General features: G+C 36.8%; 2 protein-coding genes across 15 annotated transcripts in view; one reads left to right on the top strand and one right to left on the bottom strand.

Annotated features, from left to right (window-relative positions):
• Positions 1-4260: 4260 nt before the first annotated feature.
• pax6b (paired box 6b) lies at positions 4261-22181 on the top strand. 14 transcript variants are annotated; one of them, XM_079593608.1, is made up of 14 exons: positions 4266-4414; positions 7719-7858; positions 10559-10628; positions 10814-10867; positions 13504-13634; positions 13891-13929; positions 14019-14234; positions 14518-14683; positions 17467-17625; positions 17707-17789; positions 17892-18042; positions 19375-19487; positions 19692-19833; positions 20601-22180. In XM_079593608.1, the coding sequence occupies exons 4-14, from the start codon at positions 10855-10857 to the stop codon at positions 20684-20686; spliced, it is 1299 nt and encodes a 432-aa protein (XP_079449734.1). In that variant the 5' UTR covers positions 4266-4414; positions 7719-7858; positions 10559-10628; positions 10814-10854; the 3' UTR covers positions 20687-22180. The 14 variants fall into 14 exon arrangements, with proteins under 14 accessions (XP_079449730.1, XP_079449732.1, XP_079449737.1 ...); XM_079593604.1 differs by lacking the exon at positions 10559-10628 and having other exon boundaries at positions 4261-4414; XM_079593610.1 differs by lacking the exon at positions 13891-13929.
• Positions 13544-22402, bottom strand: part of elp4 (elongator acetyltransferase complex subunit 4) — a 79930-nt gene continuing 71071 nt past the window's right edge. The window contains exons 11-12 of the transcript XR_013795462.1: positions 14511-14693; positions 13544-13678 (exon numbers count right to left, since the gene is read on the bottom strand). The gene's annotated coding sequence lies outside the window, so the exon portion shown is untranslated. The remainder of the gene's footprint in view (positions 13679-14510; positions 14694-22402) is intronic.

The raw sequence follows: 22402 nt of genomic DNA on the forward strand, positions 1-22402 counted from the left end.
TAAAAATAGATGCGATTTATGAATGACTTTGACCAACTCATTGTCACAGCAACCAAGTTTCCTGTTACTATTGTAAGACGCATGGAGGGAAGTCACACCTGGACAAGCAGGACCACAGAAATTACACAAGAACAAGAATTGAACTCGGCTTGGTTTTAAATGAACCAAAATGACTGGCAAACTAATAAAATACTGTATAGTGTACTCAACTAGAAAGTAAAGAGAAGTTGTACAAAAATTGGACACAGAATGAAAATCTGTAATTATGTAATATGCATATTTTACAATAATTATTCGATCATGGATGGATGGACAGACATACAGACAGATAGACTGATATATAGATAGGGATGGATGGATAGACAAACAAACAGACAGTTGGATAGAGTGATAGATGGATATATAGAGATGGATGGATGGACAGAATGATATTGCTTGGATAGGATGCATGGATAGATGGATGGCTGGATGGATGGACATGATATGGATGCATGGATAGATGGATGCATAGATGGCTGGACGGATGGATGGATGGATGGACAGAATGATATGGATGGATGGATGGATGGATGGATGGATGGATGGATGGACAGAATGATATGGATGCATGGATAGATGGACAGACGGACAGTAAGATAGAGTGATAGATGGATATATAGAAATGGATGGATGGACGGATGGATAGAATGATATGGATGGATGGATGGATGGATGGATGGACAGAAGGGCAGTAAGATGATGGATAGATATATAGAGATATATGGATGGATGGATGGATGGACGGACGGAAACAGACAGAATTGGATGGATGGACAGATAGACAGTTGGATAGAGTGATAGATGGATATATAGAGATGGATGGATAGAAGTAAAGACAGAATGATGGATGGACGGACGGACAGTTGGATAGAGGGATATGGATATTTAGAGATGGAAGGATGGCCAAGTGGCCGGATGGATGGATAGACATGAAACATTATATTTATTATACATATATATTTTATTTGAGGTATTTAACCTCAGGCCTTAACACGTAAATTCCCCCTCATAATTAATTTGGTGTGTATTTTGAACTGAGCAATACGTTTCCACTAAACGTTATTAAATCGCGGGGAGTGACGAGCTTTTATTTGTGCTGTCAGAGCCTCTGACAGCCTCGTTAGCTCCCATTTCGCCCTGTCAGCTCACAGTCTGCCCCGGACACTGAGTCTCCTCTCTCCGTTTACCGTGTTACTGCTGGCAGCACTGCGCAGAGCGATCAATCGCGGGCAGGTGTCAATCATCTCATCCTGCGACTATACAGCACTTTTCGAAATTAGGATAAAACGCTTTCTGATACGACACCTGTATACATTTTCCAGGACACCTGTGTGAATTCGAGAGGAAGTAACTTAATTCACCAAGAAACACATTGGAAGCAGAATTTTTTTTACTATTGGATCATTTGTTGCACATAGGCTACATATTGTAAACGTGAAATAATTTCTGGGACGACTGTACAATAAATCTGTTAATTAAAAAACAACCATTGCATGTTCAACATATATGATTGTTTTGAGCTTTAGGCGTATAGGCCTATACTGTACAATGGAAGCTTGCGCTGAATCTTTATTCTGGCTGTGTGTTCAGATTGTGGGTCGTATACTCGGGCTTGTCACATTGAGGTAAAGTGAGTTTCTAACATCCAGGGCTTTGCTGTCTGCGCCGGACAAATTGATTGCGATCAGCCTGAGGGAATTCAGCTAATGTCTCTGTCCAGGGCCGGGGGGGTGGACTGCTTAAATTAAAGAGGGGGAGAGATTCACACATATTGCTGAAAAACCGAAATACACATAATACCCATCACAAAGTCATCAGAGAAAACTGGGACGACAAGGACCTGAAGGTAGAGATTTGAGGAGACCTCCTATAGCCTATACTCATATAATTAAATCTCAATCTCTTTAAGTATAGGCTATACAGTCTTGATGAGAAGAAGGGAAAATTGGAAATATTATAAGTGCATAATTCTGAAGGATTGTTCATGCACTTTTGAACCCAAAAAGAAACTAAGCTTTGCACATTCATACATGATGACAATACATTAAATAATGTTATCTGCAATGCCTGGTCAAGCCTATAAGTAAACAGAAGATCCATGACAGATTTAAGGCCAGTCATTACAGAAGTTATTCCAATATAGCAAAACAGAAGGCGAACCGTCTGCCTTTTCAGTTATTTAATTCTTTAAAGGCAAATCATTAAAAATGAAATCCATAATTTTACGCACAGCCAATAATATTTTAATAATGGCGCGTTTTAAAGGTGACATGATGAAACTAACAAAACTTTGGAAAATTATTAACGATATTATTGATGTACAAAATATAACATGTCTTAAAAACTTTCTTGAAATAAGTATGACGTGCATTTGAAGACCAACATCGTATTTCCTACTTTTTACGTATTCACGTAATCTTGATGGTGACCACTTTTCAGGGTCATTATTTTCTAGAAAACAGTAAAAAAAAAAAAAAAAAAAAAAAAAAAAACATTAATGTAAAGACAACATTTCTAAGAACCTGACAGATATTTCGAAAACTGGATCAAAAAAACATAAAAAAAACATCCCCCCATTATCTTTGGACCCATTTGTCAGTAAAAACCTTTCTTATTCCGTAAAATGAATTGTTGTGTATACATAAGCGATTATGTTATTATAACAACATAACCTATTGCAATAAAAATAATTTAAAACAAAATATTAAACATTCATTCATTTTAATAACGAACATTTGAATTGCTCATATCAAACTCGTTATTGAAATACAAACACCACTTGAAAACGTGTTATTGTTGTATAAAAGAGAAATGTGTGTGTGTCTGTGTGTGTGCGTGTGAGACAGATAGAGATAGAGAGAGAGAGTGGGGGGGGGGGGGGGGGGGGGGGGGAGAGAGGATGCTGAGAGGCCGGCTGAACAGATTTTCCTTCACGCCTGGTCGGGTTCTTGAGAGCGGGGCGTCGTGGAACAGGGAACGGAGGCACCTGGCCCGGCCGCTGCGCAGCGTCTTCTTTTATTGACCGCGTGATAAGCCGTGCGGTTTCCAGCGATCACCTGGAGAACCCTGCAGCGTTGCACGGTTTCTGTGGCCCTTAATTGTGGTTACGTCAAACAAAGGGCTGAATAATGCTCGTGCGCGCCCCATACCTGCTCCATACGTCCTAAAGAACCAACACAACCCATTCATTTCCTGAGAGACACACCACTGAACTGTTGCGCATTTGCGCACTATGGACAGTGACATCTGTACGTCACGTCATATGAAGGAAATGCCATGTTGCTTCACCTTTAGGCCATTATTCTAATGTTTTCTTTGTTTAGATGCTGCACAGACTTTCATAAATAGCCTATAGTTAAATGCGCAACAGCTCTCCTTTTAGGAAGAATCGAGAAAATAGAAATGGTCGTAGACATTAAAGAAAACCATACACAGCTAGGTGGAAACAAACATTTTCACTAAACGCGCTGTTGTACCGGTTAACCATTTGATTTTCCACCTGAATGAGTAGGGTAAATAAGATCTCCGTGACGCCTTGGCCAATATTTGCTTAACAGACGGATAGCAACTTAGGATCAAGAAGAGAGGCTGAAAAAAGAAATAAAATAACATTCGATATTTTAAAATTTAAAATATTTGCATGATAAAAATAGGCTTTTTGCAGATATTGATATAGGCTATCTTTCTGCAATTAGCCTACTGAAATATATAAAATATAATTATTTTACATTTACTAACTAGAGCTGTGCATAAGTGTAAAAATGGGATGATTTCTGGAGATATAGCAAACCATAAATCATTTTTTTCTTTTTTCTTGTTATTAATATAGTGGTGCGCATTTGAAATATAGCATAAACAGTATTCAAAAGCCTATATTTTATTAATATTATCATTACATTATTAGGTTATATTAATATGTAGGCTATGTATTATATATTGATATAATAAAACTGCATCGCTCTATATCAAAGAAATCCCCTTCTTTAGGAAACACCACGACAGAAACAGAAGCATAATTCTCCTAATTCTTCACTTGAAATATAGGGCAATAATCACGCCAGCCACGTCTTGAAAATCGAGGCTAATGTGAGAGCATGGAGTTCCCCTGATATGTTGCATGCATGGCTGTATGAGAACTATTTTCCAGCGTGACGTAGCGCGTCATCTGACCAATCGCTGACGAGCTGAGGCTGATATTAAGAGAAAGTTTACAGTGAGTGAGGGTTACACACCGTTTTTTCATTCTCACTGACATTTCCACTCCAAACGGGATTCAAACGTGACAACACAGTCTGGACTCATGAGATCGTTTTAATTTATTCAATCGCAAGGGCTTGAAACTGCAGGATATTGATCAGAAGTCAGAAATATCCCGGTAAGTTAAGAAATACTGCATGTTTTTCCCACCGTCCTCAGTAAAGCAAATGCACGGCATATCTTTATTAGGAAAATACATTTGATTATCCTATCTTTAATATACGTATTTCCTTCGGGTTATGTCAACTGCTTTTGGAATTATTTTAGTAGGCTAGGCTACATTTTCATAACGTAAATTCATAAATTCATAAAAACATAAATTCATCAGTGCAGATACAGTAGCCTACACACGTTACATCAACACAAAATAAGTTTTTATTACATTAAAATAACATTTCCAATTTAAGAACAGTTTTAGGAACGATAGGGAACGCAAATTAACACCAGAATTAATTAGGATAAGTGAAAGAACGTGTAAAACTAGGTCTCCATTTTTGCCACAGCAATTAGAATTCATTTGTTTACTAAACATTCTTCTTTCCTAATAATAATAATAATTGTGAAATCGGAGGAGCCTTTTCTATTAGTAGGCTATTTTACGTTAAACAATATTTTTTGTTATTATTATAAAATAATAAACAACAATAAATAAAGTAAACAGTATAAATAACTAATTATTATATCAAAAACACAAACTAAAAAATAAAAAAAAAGTTGGTGTAAGTAGGCTACATTTCTTTGGTTCCCTCCCAAACTGTATAGCCTATTGATTTATAAAACAATCTGTCAGCGTGTTCGTGACTTTTTATTTATTTTTATCGATTCACTCTTTTGTGTTCTCCTGAATTATGACGTCAGTCCCATTCCCTCCCCTCGTTCTCCTTTTCTAAAAAGTTTCCTATGAAGACACAGTGGCCACTTTGCCCAAGAGCGAAACGGCGAGATTAGGGATTACTTTTCACGACTTCGCATTAGCAGTTACTAATCCCAATTGGGCTAATTGCTCTGCGTGTAGAATTGCTATCTGCAGGGTCCGTGTGATGTGGAGGGTTTGTATGGCCTGGAGGCTGATGATGCGCCCTGAATCACACCACTTCCTAAATACACCTCATTAACACGGAGAGGATTTACAACTGATCTAAATGACAAATCAACAGCCACGGCACAATTACTAAAAGCTTATACGGCATTATTTTTGTCGGGATAGTATATGCACTGCAGTGATTTGCTTCTTTACAATACATTTGAAATAAAAACGAACATATAGGCTATTAAGGTGCATTGGAGTCATCAGAGGCTGAAACTGATAAGAAGAGCTCATTTGTGGAAACATTTGCAGTAGTAAGAGAGGAACTCTGCAGGGCCCATACAGGGACAGTGCTGTTCATTATCCGTTCCCATAAGGCCTTTTTTTTTTTTTTTTACTCCTCGGCAGCGTCGTTTGTCTCCTGGCTTTTTGTGACACAGTCAGGAACGCAGTGGTTCTCAGGAGCTCTTATTCACCTCCTAGTTTATTGATGAGCGTTGGCTTTTTCCTAACTTTGCATAGGCTACGGGAAAAGTTAATGGAATGGCTCGTATATATTTTTTCTTTTCTTTGTAAAATCCCATCAGCTCTTAATCGGCTCCCATAGACTCGGGACTCGTGCTGAATACGGGCGCGGATGAGTTGCTTTATATATACTATAAAACAATTATGATCAATAATTTACAACAACATGTGTTTTTACATTGCTCCTCAAAATAAGTTAAGCAATCATCAACTTTAAAAAATGTTTTATACAAGTTTCAACTCATTTTGTAAATTCAGTTTAATATAGCCTAATTTAAGTTGAAATTACTTAAACATCCAAGCTGACTGTACCTAAAAATGTAAGGCAGCAACTTAGGCTATTTTTTTTTTACAGTGATATATAGCCTTTATTTACTGAAAACAGTACTTCACAATATAATTTATTTAGGAAGTTTAGGAATACGTGTAGATTTTTAAACTATTTTGTAGCAGGCAAATATGGGAACATATATTAAAGTTCGAGACGCAGCGCAAAAAATCCATTTTTTAATGGATTTGTCTGTCGATATACAGACAAGAATGGTTGCTTTACAACAAGCCTTTAAATTAGCAAAAATTAAAAGCTAAAATTCATTATCTTGAGCTACAACAAATCAGTAATCAGTAAGTCCCGCATATTTTTTATTTTATTTGCATATCCATCCATTCTCCAAACCGCTTAGGTCGCGGGCTGTTGTAAACAGAAATTTGTAAACAGATGTCATCACTATTTGCGAGTCCGATTAAAGAGCTGTAAAATTAGTGAACAGTGAACAATTTAGGGGGGCCACGTGGACACGGAGGTAACCTCCACGCGCAGATACGGTGCAAAAGCGCGTGAGTGTCAACAAAAGCACGTGGAGAGTGTTTGCGTTTGTTTTAGCCAGTTGCACCAGGGACCATTTGCAAGTGCACTTAATGCACAGAGCAAACAGGTTCTCCTTTTGAATTCGCAGCTGTCAACAGGTTGCTTTCTTTTATCAGTGTCATGGAGGGCCAGATCTCTCAGGACTTAAAAGCCCCATGCAGCAAACAAACAATCAATCAGGAATATTCAATATAAGTGATTTTTGCTGTAACACTTAACAACAGTGTCCATACACATATATATGTTCAAATACTAGGCCTTCTAACAATAGCTATAACAGTATAAAAGCAATTTATTTTCATTGAAATATTCAATAAAAAGTAATCAGTTGACTTAAACTTAAAAAAAAAATAACATTATTAAGTAAATAAACTTAATGCTTAATCGAAAAAAATTAAGTAATGTGGAATTGTCAAGTTCACAACTTATTTTTTTCAATTAAGCATTAAGTTTATTTACTTAATAATTTAAAATGTGACCCGAGTTACTTATCACACATTTCGAGTCAAACTAATATGAAAATACATAAGACAAAAGAGACAATAATATGTATTTTCTGAGTGTGCTCAAGCCCAGTGGTGAGATTTAAGCAGTGCATCCAACAGAAACAGAATGCTACACCACTGCATACAGCAATATTGAGTGAGTTTGAGAGGGGGCGCTCGGCATTTGCATGCGCGGAATGATTAGTTGGTTCAAAAGTGGCCTGTTTTCTGTTCTGTGATGGCAGAGGGTCACTGCTTCTCTCTAATGGGCCAGTAAAGAGCTGCGACTGGGAACAGACAGACTAAATACATCAGTACTATCACCAATCAGGATAGGTGTGTTCAACTCCGTCTCTCTCTCGCGCGCGCTCTCTCTCTCCCTCCATGCGCCTTCACTTTCTCACTCTCTCTCCCTCACTCACTCACTACACATGCGAGCACACACACACACACACTCTCTCAATCCCTGAGCAGTCCTGACATCTCCGCTCACTGTCAATCTGTGTCTCATTCGCAGGGAATTTCCTTCCAGATAGAGGGACGCTGGAAAAAACTATATTTTAAGAAGAAATTACTATTGGAGATCCATTGTTTCTTTCCCGGTTTCACTATTTGGCTCGGAAGGGCTCAGGCGGTGGAGCAGAATGCCTCAAAAAGGTGAGTGCGCATGCCGAAACTAAAACTTAGTTGTTCGTGTGGGATCCAGTACTATTTTACTGGAGTGATCCACCTTATTATTATTAATAATATTCATTGACATTAAGATTATTGTTAGGGGTGTTTCCCAAGTCATACAAATAAAAACGTGCTGTTAATAGTTTGTAGGCTAAGTGTAAAACTAAATTAGGCTACTTAATAAAGCTAACTCTCAGATTATGTTGTATTTTTTCGGACTATTTTTTAGGCAGAAACCCGCTTCTGTTTATGGAGAGTAAATATGTATCTGTGAGAGGAAAGAGTTCGAAGTCACATTAGGCCTGAACAGTGTTTTTTTTTTTTTTTTTTTTGGCGGAGCACGGGAACGCACTGACCCGTTGAGGAAAGGTGTCAGAATGATTCATCAGCCGAGTGCCTTCTTAAAGATTTCCCTGAATCTCACGAGGACCTGCTTGTTTATTATTATTATTCGCATGATAGGAATATTCGTATTTAGAGTTTTTGTAATTGGTAAAATTAGAGATAATAAAGTTCAATAATTTTTTTTTTATGCACTGTCAATACTTTTGGCTTACAATTTATAGCCTAAAAGTAAACATCAGTAGGCCTACATTGCACGAATGAAATGTAATACATAAAATGATTAGGTAAATAATTAAATTTTTACTAGGCTAATTTAAAACCTTAAACAAACCACCACAGCGGACTGGTTTATTTTAGCACCCAGCAAATATTCTACTTATAGAGCATTAGGACGCTCAAATCCTCATAAACATTCACTAAATAAATGTAGCTACAAAAACACAAAAGATTTCCCCATCGATGGCAGTATAAGATGATTAGGGCATGTTAATGTCAGATCCTTCAAAACTTCCCACTGCGCTTTTGTACACGTACAGATGCATGTCTGCATGTGAATGATGTTTATGGAGAACACTGTTTCCTGAATAAGCATGTTTAATTAAAGCAATTGTAGTTAAGGATTACACAAACGAAAGAAATGCAGATGAGATCCTAGTTAACCTCATAAACAACAACAACAGCCTGTATAGGACGTTAGATAAATCATTAACGGGAACACGCAGAGTCGCAATGCATGGAGCGAGTGCGAATTAAAGGAGCACAAAACAATTAACATTTGCTGTGATTAAGAGCTATTAAGGCTGTAAAGGTATTTAGAATTTACCTTTGGGTTGTAGTTTCCAATTGACGTAGCCTAACTTTTTAAAAAATATATTTTTATTTTTTATACGGCACTAAAACAAAAACAAAAATCCACACTTATGAAGGCAAATTACAGCAGACAACCTCTTGACACTTTATATATAAATATAATAGAATATGCTTTACTGCTCAATTTCTGTGAAATTCATCTTGGACAACTATTACACAACATTAAACTCACATAAATTACTAATAACCAACAATCTAAAATATATATATTTTTTAAAAACTACAGTAGCCTATACCAATCTGACATCTCATTTGTTTAATTCTACTGAATAGTTTAACCGCAATTGGCACAAAATAATATATATATATTAGTTATTAGTTATATAAGTTATATATATATATAACTAATTACAATTAGGCAATTTAATTATGTATATGTTAATTAGTTTCTTGTTTTTGGTGGGGAAATTATCAAATGAAAATATAAGCGTTAAAAGATTAACAAACAAAAAATATTTAGAAACAAATCCGGAAAATGTTTTAGGGAAAAATAAAGAAATTGTTTAAATACAAATTTACTGATATGTTAAAGTTTATAACACATTTTCAATTAAATTTGAAATGTTAAACGCTTTCAGTTCTTCAACCTTGGGAAGAGAGCGAATGGAAACGGACACACCGGTTTTGTTATTTCAGCGTCGGGAGAGAAAATGAAACGAAAGACTTTCCTTCCCTGGGCCCCTTTTTAGCAATGTCGCTGAATAGATCCTTTATTGCAATTGTTTTTTTCCAATTGAGCACCCTACTGGGCTGTTGCATCCTTTTACAACCCCTAACAACCCACACCCGTTACACAAACACCTACAGATATTTATAACGCGAAATTACTTTTCCATTTCCCCAAACCTCACAAACAGAAACACGCATTGGGGTTCGGGCACCGGGGTCATGGCCGTCAGGAAAATGACAGTGGATGCTGTGTGTGTGTGTGTGTGTGTGTGTGTGTGTATGGTCGTCTGGGGGGCAGGGTGCCCTCGGCTCTTTGTATTCGGGCAAGTATTGGTACGTTTGGTGGGAGGTTGTGTTGCTAGTTGCAGAGGCCGAGTTGTGATGGCTGGGTTTGGGTATAGAAGGTAAAAGAGGCGCATTGTTGAGCTCCAGCAGGCTTTGTTAGGATCCTCTCACCCCCTCCAGTTCTCACTTTTCAGAGCACTGATGCGAAGTAGACAGCGTGTGTCACTGTACACTTTTGACGGGAAGATCTAAAGAGGAAGGTTGAACATATTTTACAGACCACCAAGAAATTGAGACGTGAACTCTTCCATTCTATATATTAGATTAGACTTTTATAGCTTATTTAACAGGCTACCTAAAATCAAGTTCTTCTATTTTATGTGCCATAAATTAAAACGGCAGGTGCAAAATGCTGCGTATAATGTTATGTACAATAAAAAAAAACTATCTATATTAAAAACATGACTCAATACAAGTCATTCGAACTAATATTACTCTTTTGCTCTATCCTAGGAACGATCTAAATAGTCAGAGGCAAATGAAGGGCTAAATTTTTAAACGGACAGTCAACTTCTGTTACCAGGCAAGTTTTTAAAGCTGAAATTCCTCTAGAAAGGACTATTCCCAAATATATAATTTAACCCCCTTATGCGCTGAGATACATCGGCCGTAAACGCAACGCTACAATTGTTGCAAAACTGCAATTAAAAAAAAGAAATAAATCTTGATTTCACAACTAACCCAATATATTTTCTTTGTCACAAATAGAATACCATAACCAACCCACGTGGGAATCAGGAGTGGCGTCCATGATGCAAAACAGTAAGTGCAATTCTTATTAAAAGCGTGTATTTCTTGTGTAACGGCTGACTGTTTTCTTTTCATTTACGATTAAACTTTAATTGCAGTGCATGATGGGAAATTATATAATAGGTGCTAAAGTCTGATATATGGTCAAATGAAGAGGCATTAAAAATGCGCATTATATATTCCCCCCACACAGAAATGATTTCATGTTAATATTTAAAGGGAAAGCCATACGAATACAAACTGCATTTTACATACATGTCGAGCATAAATTAATGAATGGCTGATGGGGGGAGGAGATGTTTATTTCTGCTTGACTTGGTAACAAATAAATGCAGCTCTGGCTGAATTAATGCAGAAAATTTGCCAACTTCCACAGACAGCTCCCGAAACGGCTAATGCATGAAATGGGACACATGAAATAGTTTGATGCTTCCAGGATTTGATTTCAGGATTTTTTCTGTGCTTGCTTGAGGGGGAAAAAACACGAGTTCTGTTAGTCTGTAAACGGCTCAGCGTCACTTAGATCTTGCATTTGGGTCTGACACACGATAAATGCTTGGATTAGTTCTCCGAGATTATGTAATGGAATCACATATTGTTCAGTCATATGCAAAAACATTTCTGTAGAAAGACAGACCCTCAAATAATGAATGGTATAATTTATGTATAGAAAGATTTGTATTCATGCACCAGAAAATGTCGCTTTTAAAAACAACCCAATTTGCCCTGGAGATTTAGGATTGATGTTTAAAATTCACAACATATGTTTCCCCATTAGTAGGGGAGCAATAAAATACAAGTCTCATTACGACGGCCACCAGGCCAGATCTACAGTCCTATGCACCATGGGGAATTATATGATTATTAAGACTTAACCTTTGACCTGTGAAATGACAGGCCGGGTCATGTTTCTGTGTGATGGTGACATCAATCAAACGGATTCATGGATTCTCCTCCTTGCGTTCAAGAGTCCATTAAATCCAACTAATCCAGGAATTATTAAAGACAGAGATGGCAGTGGATTATTCCACTGGATTTGGAGAGATTACCACACGTTTGTTGTGCAGTATCAGTGCTTAAATGAATCGGGTTCATTAAAATTAGCCCGGCTGGACGTGGTATTTAAAATGTAGGCTTTTTTCCTGCAGTGTGACTGAATCACCAATGAATTTAAAGGGTCAGATACCTTACTTTCACCTTTTTCCTCTGTGTATTTCACATTTCGACACTTGCATTTCTCGCAGTACTCCAGCAGATGCTGGCTTTGTTACAAACAGTACGACAGACTCAAAAAAAAGAAAGAAAGCTTTGTCAGATTTAATATGTTTAGAAAAACGCAAGCCCCTGTCCTCGTGCGTTGCTCCTGTATAGCTCGAAATAAAAGGAAGCCTCCCTTCAAGGCAACAAGAGCAGAATCCAATTTTGTCTGATATCCAAATGCAGACAGAAAGGGTCGTTTTATCATGCTACTATTTGTCGTGACGATGCGTTTTTCAAAAGCAGAGCAGTGTCATATAAAGTGACAGTCCTGCCACAAGTACTTCAGCTGATCTTTTCAATGAGCCTTCCATGCATGATCCGAGGCGACCTCCGCCTATTTCCAGAAATTAAGCTCAAACTTGACGTGCAGCTAGCTTTATTCTAAAGACAAATGTCAGAGAGGCTCATCATATTTTCCCCCCTCTTCTTCTTCTTCTATATTTGGAGCTTATTTATTGCTTAGGAGCTCGGGCTCCTGCAGTCAGACGCGAGAGGAGCAGAGAGCTAGAGCACACACACACTCCGGGGAGGCTTTTTCGTAGGGATTCGCCTCTTGTTTTTTTTTTCTCCCTTGCTCGCTTTGAATTGACTTTTCACTGGACTTTCACATCGCATCAAAACACACTGAACTGGTATGCGCTTTTCATATTCTTCTGAGACAGTGCTCATGTTTGCAGTGTATCTGATATTGAATTATTTTACATAGTTTTTGTTTTTAAATGGACGCTCCAATGGAAAGCACTGCTGCCGTATGCTTCGCGATAATTGCTCTCTTTCTGTTGTTCCTCAATGGCGATGTGTGTGCTTATTTATTAGGGATTTGTTAGTCTGGTGTGAATGAGAGTTTCCAAACACTGACGCACGGTCTTGTGGAAAGCTGTTCTCTTGAGGACAATTTGATTATGAAAATTTCAGTTCACTTGAACGGAGATGTTCAGACTCGGAGGTCATTTCATCAGTCGATTCTGTGTGTTTGTTGATTGATTCGAGTCTAGCGCATGACATTCCAGTGTTGATTTGTAGGGCACAATGAGCTGTGTAACAGCATTCAAAACTTGGCGTAGCTTATTTGTTCAGAACAACTTTATAATTCATTATAAACACAATGATAAAGTTTCCTTTGTTGGCTCAAGTTGTAGAAGTGCAATGTTTTTGTAGCAAGTTCTTGTTATTGATGACGCTGACGTGTTATATTGTATAACGTGGACATTGCAATGTAAAAACTCAGCTTTTTTCTCTCTCTAATCTGACTCGGGCCGTCAGTAACGCTGATCAAAGAGAAGCTCCAAGGAGTGGAGCTTTATTCTGGACAATGGGACACCACCCATTGAGGGAATGTTTTCGAGGGGGAAAGACGAGCCAATTTGTTATGTCTCCATGTGCCACAGGTCACAGTGGCGTCAACCAGCTCGGCGGGGTTTTTGTGAACGGCAGACCGTTACCGGACTCCACCAGACAGAAGATCGTCGAACTCGCTCACAGCGGAGCGCGACCCTGCGACATCTCCAGGATTTTGCAGGTGACCCTGAAGCCCATTAGTACGCCCAACAAGCTTTACGGGACCTAGTGAAATAATTATAAAGTCATATCATGGTCACACAATGTCCATGTTACAAATAGTACAGCTGAACAAAATTAATTACAGCAAAAATAAAAAAAAACATTTGTATTGCTGAAGCAAACACTCATGTAAAGTGTGACTAATTAGCTCTCAAAACTTTTAAACGTAATGAAATCATCCTAGCAATTTTAAGGCGTATTTTCTGTGTTCATAGACCCATGATGATGCAAAAGTCCAACTGGACAATAAGAACGTAAGCGTATAATTGTTTGAAGTACATTACTTTATTTCAATTTAGTCTTAAATAATGTATGTGAATTGTGTATATTGCTGTCCATTCAGGTGTCGAATGGGTGCGTGAGCAAGATTCTGGGCAGATACTATGAGACCGGCTCCATCCGACCTCGAGCCATCGGAGGCAGCAAACCGAGAGTAGCGACGCCTGAAGTGGTCGGGAAAATAGCACAGTACAAGAGGGAGTGTCCCTCTATCTTTGCCTGGGAAATTCGTGACAGACTACTGTCTGAGGGGGTGTGCACCAACGATAACATACCGAGCGTAAGTGCAAATTATGATTCATCCGCATCCTTTGATTGCGCAAACGTCATTGTGCACTTCTTACGTCAATAAATAAACCACGTTTCTTAATAGGTGAATACGAATGCATATGTAGGCAGATTTATACATGTGTTCTTGCAATTGCAATGCATTTATACAAATTGCTAAACACACATGGCATTTATGGACGGAGCTGTAATGGAACAGAATGAAATAAAATGGCATTTTTATGGCTGATGCATTAAAACAGTAATTGACTGACTGCATTCTTTATACCTTTCAGGTGTCGTCGATAAATCGAGTCCTACGCAACCTGGCTAGCGAAAAGCAACAGATGGGTGCAGATGGCATGTACGACAAGCTGAGAATGCTCAACGGGCAGACCGGCACGTGGGGCACACGCCCGGGATGGTACCCTGGTACGTCTGTGCCAGGACAACCAAATCAAGGTGAGACACTCTAAAAGTAATAAGAGCATCACTGTCATGTGCAAAATTAGAATAACAACGACAGAAAGGCACAGCAACAACAAAACAACAGAAGCAAAACATTTTTTTTAAATAATATAAAAATAATAAAAAAAGTTAATATTATTCATTATAAAAAAATATATTATTATTAATATAGACCTATATATATAATTTGTTTTATTATCCAATTTTCTTACTATAATAATCATACTGAAAATATACAAGTATACTATATATTCAATTATTATTTAAAAATATTAAATTTAAATTAAAAAAGTATACTATTCAGTGTATCAATATGTACAGTAGTATATAAGAATGTACATATTTTATATTATTTTTAACTTGACAAAAATTCTGCAGTATTTTATCATTAATTCACGGTATTCGTTTATTTGTCCTGAAAAAGTGTAGGAAATCCCTTGCGGTCATTAGGTCTATGTGTTAATCCATCTGGAGATGCATTAGATGAACACACAGAATCCAGAATTGCGTGCCATTGACATGCTTGGATGAGAAAAGGCCACTCATTAATAGAGGAGTTAGTGCTAATTAATCGCTCATCTCAATACGGCTTCTGTCTGGGTCTTGGATCTGCGTGACTAGGAACAGAGATTTGGGGCTGAGGTGTCCATGCGGTACCACCTGCCCCCTCCCCCCGCCGGTGCCCTCGACATCATTTGCGCCCCATGGGGAGTGAGAGAAAAGCACTGTGCGTCCCGGGACAAAAGATGTTTCCGTCAAATGCAAGAATTTGTGACAGGCACAGCTCGGTCTCTCTGTAATTGCTCATTAGAGGGGTTTTTTTGAGGGAGAGAAAGAACATCCACAGGCTTTTGGTTAGAGGAGACAATGATAAAAGTTTAGTTGATGAATAGTTAGTTTCTAATCGGGTTGACGAATCCTGCGTGTGGATATTCACAGTCTCACAAACACTATCTGACAGCATTGATATTAAATACGAATAATGCAAGCGATCTTTTAATGTATTTGTGCTGCTTAAAGGGATAATACACCTTTAAAATGAAAATGCTCACTCTCATGTCATTCCAAATGAGACTTTACAGACTTAGTATATACAGAAGACTTGGAGTTTAGCGTATATACTATTTTTGGAGCTTAAATGGCATTATTATGAACTGACTACTTTTAAAACGACAGCATACAGGTTAGAAATGACAATGAGCAGAAAATAATCCAATTTTAATTTCGCGTTTACTGTTGCTTTAGTAGCCTGGATAGATTCTGGTCAGATTGGAGAGACTTTTCCATCCCATCCTAACTAAGCAAGCAAAGGTCTTTCAATGGTCATCTCCTGTTGAACGTATAAATCCTAACTGGCGTTTAACAGGGCTGGCCTGGGGTTCTTTGATTAATGACAGTGGTGTGTAGAGGTTAACATACTGAACTGAAAGGTCTGTTGACTAGATCCTTGTGTTATACAATGCTGAGCACTGCATGCCTCTTTTTGTTGTTCCTTTCCAATTGTGCCCTCGGGAGAATTTGAGCCTGACGAAAAAAGGCCTGGCAGCCCATCTCTGTCTGCACAGTTTAATGGTTCCCCTCATTCTTCTGGTGGTATTGTGTCATTGAGAAAAGCAGCTCTCTATTCAAGTGTTGGTGGTCACCTCAATAGGTCCCTGGACACCCATACGGTGAATAGCACTAAGAATCCCTATACATTATATGTGCCGTGTATGAAAACATCCAAGGGAACCTGAGGATGATTCAATGCGTTTCTTTTGCTACTTTGTTACGGAACTATGGAGATAATGCTGACGATCCTTGCCTCAAGTCTTGGGGTGTATTCACACCAAATGCTAATTTTCCATCTAAAATTTGTTATATTATTATATTATACAAAATAAATTTTATTTTATTTATTTGTACTATATATTTATTTATTTATTTATTTATATGTTGTATGCATACAAAATATAAATAAATAAATATATAGTATAAATAAATAAAATGTATTTAGTATAATATAATAATAAAACTAACTTTAGATGGAAAATTAGCATTTGGTGTGAATATTATATTATAAAATACAGATTAATTTTATTATTTATTTTATTATTATTTGTCATATTTTGTATGCATCCAAATCAAATTTATATATATATATATATATATATATATATATATATATATATAAAATGATTTGAATGCATACAAGATATGACAAATAAAAAATAATAATAAAATAAATAATAAAATGAATCTGTATTTTATAATATACTACATTATAAAATAAAGAATAACACAATTTAATTATATATATTTATTATTATTATTATTATTATGTTTTATTATTAATTCAAGCAAAATATAAATGTATTACATTGCAATAATTAAATAAATAAATACTTTGCAAATGTATATTTTTTTGTCAATTATTCACATGCAACTCAGTGTTGTTATTACTAAAACTGAATTGAAATAAACTTAAACTTATTTATTAAAGATAGTTGCCAAAGCAACATTTCTAATCAAAGTATAAGTTGAAGTACTAAAATGACTAATAATTTAAATGAAAATATATATATATATATAAAATAATAAAGCTATATAGAAATTTAAAACAAAAAAATAAAAATGACAACAATATGCACATAACAAAATTACTCAAACTTAAGCTAGAAATAAAAATGTAAATATAAAAATAAAAGCTAATTCAAAATAACACTGATGCAACTCAGGGTAATGCAAAAAGTGGTTTGCGTGATATTTCAACAATTTCCACCCTTTTAATTTTGCAGAAGGTTGCCAGCAACCGGACAACAGTGGCGAGAACACCAACTCCATCAGCTCAAATGGCGAGGACTCCGATGAGACTCAAATGCGGCTGCAATTGAAACGCAAACTGCAAAGAAACAGAACGTCGTTCACTCAGGAGCAGATCGAAGCCCTGGAAAAAGGTATGCATCAAGTGTAAGCATCACGTCTCCCATATCCAGCTGAGGGTCAAAGCATAACCTTTGCTTTCACGTCGGTTTTAGAGTTTGAAAGAACCCACTATCCAGATGTTTTCGCAAGAGAAAGACTTGCAGCAAAAATTGACCTTCCAGAAGCTAGAATACAGGTGAGAATATGGTAATAGTTCAATTTTAATACCATACCATAACTAATGCATGTTCACCATCATCATTGTCTACATCTATGCTGACCGCCTCTGTGCATGCAGGTATGGTTCTCAAACAGAAGAGCGAAATGGAGGAGGGAAGAGAAGCTGAGGAACCAGCGAAGACAAGCCAGCAATTCCTCCAGTCACATTCCCATCAGCAGCAGTTTCAACTCGGGCGTCTACCAGCCAATGCCACAACCCACCACTCCTGGTAAATGGCAACCCTAAATTCTTGAGGATTACTTACATATAAGGCATAATGTCTTCACACCAAGTCCAAGCTGCATGAATTTAGCAGAAGAACATCGTTTTGGTTGTGCTTAGGCTCTGTGTGACTGTGCGGATGAATATGGTTCTTTCGCCTAAACTAAAAAGAGCGAGATTATCCACTGCTCATAAAACATTCACTACATAACCAGTTTAGATGGAAAGGATCTCAAGCTGACTAGCTGAAGACGTTAGTGTAGTTTTACTCATTAATAGACACGGTACTTCTAGCAAATTATCTGTTTCCTGTTGAGTACTAAAAACTCCACGTCGCTTTTACAATATTTCAAATACCTCAGTTCTCGCCATCTGTGAAAAGCCAAGCTAATGTTGATTCTTGTTTTATTACGAGTTCTGTCGTGTTCTTTTTGCCAGCAGACTCTCCTCTGTTTGGCATTGTTTTAAATGGGTGATTTCCCGGAGGTTTGAGATAGCAGCTCTATTTCAACCTTTCTCGTTCATTGTTACAACTAACCTCTGCCACTCCCGCACCATACGCACGTCAAAGTAATTATGAATATGACGAGACATGCAAGGGCGAATTATGTACGCACGCAATTTCCAGCAAAAAACATCCCGCTATATCTAAAATATAAACACGTATAACAGGTTTACCATAGTGAATCAGGGTAAGACAAAAACATGTTTTGGAAGAAGGATTGATGATTTGTCGACTCAATTTAATTAATTTTGAATAAAAAAGTTACAGTGTACCTTTAAAAAAAAACTTAAACTAAACAAAATTTTTAAATGTTGGCTTGGTTTTAAGTTTTAAGTTAATCGTGATTAATCACATCCAAAATAAAAGTTTGTGTTTACATAATAAATGTGTACTGTGTATGATTATTTTGTATATATATATATATATATATATATATATATATATATATATATATACATATATATATAAATACACACACATGCATGTATATATTTAAGAAAAAAATATTATTTATATATAAAATATTTATATATAATATAAATTATATATAAATCTATATACAGTACATTCAAATATTTCTTAAATATATACAAGCATGTGTGTGTATTTATACATACAAAATAATTATACACAGTACACATTTATTGTGTGTAAACAAACTTTTATTTTGGATGCGATTAATCACGATTTATTGTTTAACAGCCCTAGTTTTAAGATTAAGTTGAAGCACTAAAATTGTTAACTGGAAATAAATAAAAACTAAAACTGAAGTAAAAATGTATCAAAATAGCAATGAAGAAATAACAAAAAATTAAACCTTTTCTTTTTTCCCAGTGTCCTTCACAGCAGGGTCAATGCTGGGCCGCCCAGACACGGCTCTGACCAACACGTACGCGGGTTTGCCTCCGATGCCCAGCTTCACAATGTCTAACAACCTGCCTATGCAAGTGAGTAGCGTCATGAACGACTGTTTCCTCCTCTACCCTTGATAACTGGATTAATGTGTGTGTGATGCTTCCTCAAGTGTCTCTCATTCCATCACCCAAGTCAAACTCAAGTCTAACCCCAACTCCTCTGTGTTATAGTACAGTTGTGCCTGTATATATAACTAAATCTATATATTTATATACATATATTCTTGTTTTTTATAGCCAAGCCAGACATCTTCCTATTCCTGCATGTTGCCCACCAGTCCGTCCGTGAATGGGCGAAGCTACGACACATACACACCCCCTCATATGCAGGCACACATGAACAGCCAAACAATGGCAACTTCTGGTACCGCCTCAACAGGTAGGCAGAATAAGTTCATTGTGCGATTAACAAACTCACCCTATAGCACATTTATGCTACCGTTCAAAGGTTTGGGGTCAGTAAGGTTTTCGTTTGGAAAAAAAGGACTACTTTTATACAGCAAAGATGCATTAAATTGCATTAAAGATGTTTATAATGTTACAAAACATTTCTATTTCAAATAAATGTTCTTTTGAACTTTCCATTTGTCTAGGAATCATGGTCTCCACAAAAATATTAAGCAGCAGAACTGATTTCAAAATTGATAATAATAATAAATGTTTCTTGAACATCAAATCAGCATATTAGAATGATTTCTGAAGGATCATGTGACTGGAGTATATATATTAAAATAGAAAACTGATATTTTAAATTGTAATAATATTTCACAATATTACTGTATTTTTGATCAAATAAATCAACTTTTGAACGGTAGCGTATATGCATACACTCTTTTACCAGTTTGTTCACATTTGTGTATGTATTGTCCGATTGTTCGGTTTACTTTTAAATGCATGATTTTGTGTATCTAAAATTGTGTTTCTTTGTTCCTCGCCCATTTATGTAACATTTTTGTTTTGTTTTTAGCATTAACACTTAAAAAAAAAGACCTTTTCAACATCTCATTTTAATTTCATTACTTCTTTAATCATCTCACATGTGGTGATCTATCGTCCTTCTCAATCTATACAAATTCGCACACAACACCAAAGCTTAAAGTTTGAAAAGGAACGTGTTTTTGACCTACACCCTCTCTCTATTTCTAGGACTCATCTCCCCTGGAGTATCTGTCCCTGTCCAAGTTCCCGGAACTGAGCCAGACATGTCTCAGTACTGGTCAAGATTACAGTAAAGAAAAGAGTTACTTCGCCCTTTGACTTCCACACAGAGACTAAGAGAGAACCTGGACCTCTGCAGCAGTATTTTCACAAACACACAGACAGACGCACACAAGCAAACACGAGGACGAGACGGCGTGTGGTCTCTTTCCGCAGTCGGGAAACTTTGCGGCACTACCTTTAGGAGGAAAAAAAAACGGACGCTAGAGAGACTTGAACGGAACAAAACGCAACAAACCTCTGCTACATCCACATTTTTTTGTTGTATTTGTACATTGGCATTTCTATGTAAAGAGGAAAAGACCATTTAACAGCCAAACGATATGTTGGTCTCGCATCCATTTGAAATGGCGGAGAACAGAACAATATATTGTGGCTGTTTTCTACTGAGCTAATATCAGGATTACGGATCAGACTTCATACAGGCCCATATCAAACCAGTGAAGCAGAAACGCACCAAGAGGAGGAGCCTATTCATGCGCCCACTAGATATTCTCACTTTGGGAGAGTTGCCGGCTATAAGGACGAGGCTCAAATCAACCCACAACGGCTTCAGTTGATGACACTATTGTATCTACTAAAGGAACAACAGCCATTATGTAAATTACTGAGTACTTTATGATTATGTATGAGGGTTTGGAGATAACTGACTAGCTGATTCTGAGGCCGTTTGCGCTTGATAACTTATAATTGTGACGTCAGACGATCGGGAAGTTATAGTACGGTAGACTTTGGCATCAACATAACATTCATCCATTCTGCTACTGTCCAATTGTGAGTATTTGTTTTCCCTCTTGGAATTATCGCGGAACATAAATATATTGTTATTTGTATTGGCCCCGAGAAAAATAAAACGAATAGTTTTATACAGATTTCCATGCATTGTTTAAAAAAAAGGCAAACATTTCTTTAGGTCAGGTACAAGTTGTCTATTAGGTATAGTTGTATTATAGTGTCCTACGGTCAAATAATTTTGTGAGACTAGAAATATTTAATTCCAATAATTATGATTAAAAATGCTTGACAGAGTTTTTTTTAAAAAACGTAAGTGTTTGGCAGTTGTTTACAAGTACATATCAGACTTAAACCATTGTTGATTGTAAAAACAGACCAAAGCCTTTGTATTTCATCTATTACACAACAATCTTAATCTTCTCTCTTTTTTTTATCGTTAGTCTTGTGTTGCTACATTTTGTAAAGGAAAAAAAAAAACGTCGTTTTACATTCTAGTACACTGGCTTCAAGTATACCTGACTGCGGCTTAATCACGCAGTCCTTTATTTATGATCGACAACCATTTGTGGTTTGAAAAAACATGTTGACATCTCTTGAATTCTGCGTTTTTTGTTGTGTACCTGAAACATGAACACTTGTAATGGTTTTAGTGTCAGAGCAATGCTTTGGAAAGCGAAAAAGGTCTACCCTGTCTTGCAGATATTTCAATTTAATTTTATTTAAAAGCTTTCTAAATGTATTTTGTGAAAACTATTAAAACATTTTGTACAGTATCTGTTTCCGAACTTCCTTTTAATATAACGGACTCCTGATGAAAACGATACATCGTTTTCAAAAGTATTAGTTATAATTGAAAACATGACCACAGACTACCCATTTAAAGACACACCAGCATGTCAAAACCCCTCTCTTCTCTCCACATACCTCATAACCACCAAAGAGCTCGCGAACAAAGGCACCAGCCGACTCCACACAACTCAGACATCACAAAAACA

Source organism: Phoxinus phoxinus (genome assembly GCF_949152265.1).
Source record: "Phoxinus phoxinus genome assembly, chromosome: 2".
Lineage (NCBI taxonomy): Eukaryota > Metazoa > Chordata > Actinopteri > Cypriniformes > Leuciscidae > Phoxinus > Phoxinus phoxinus.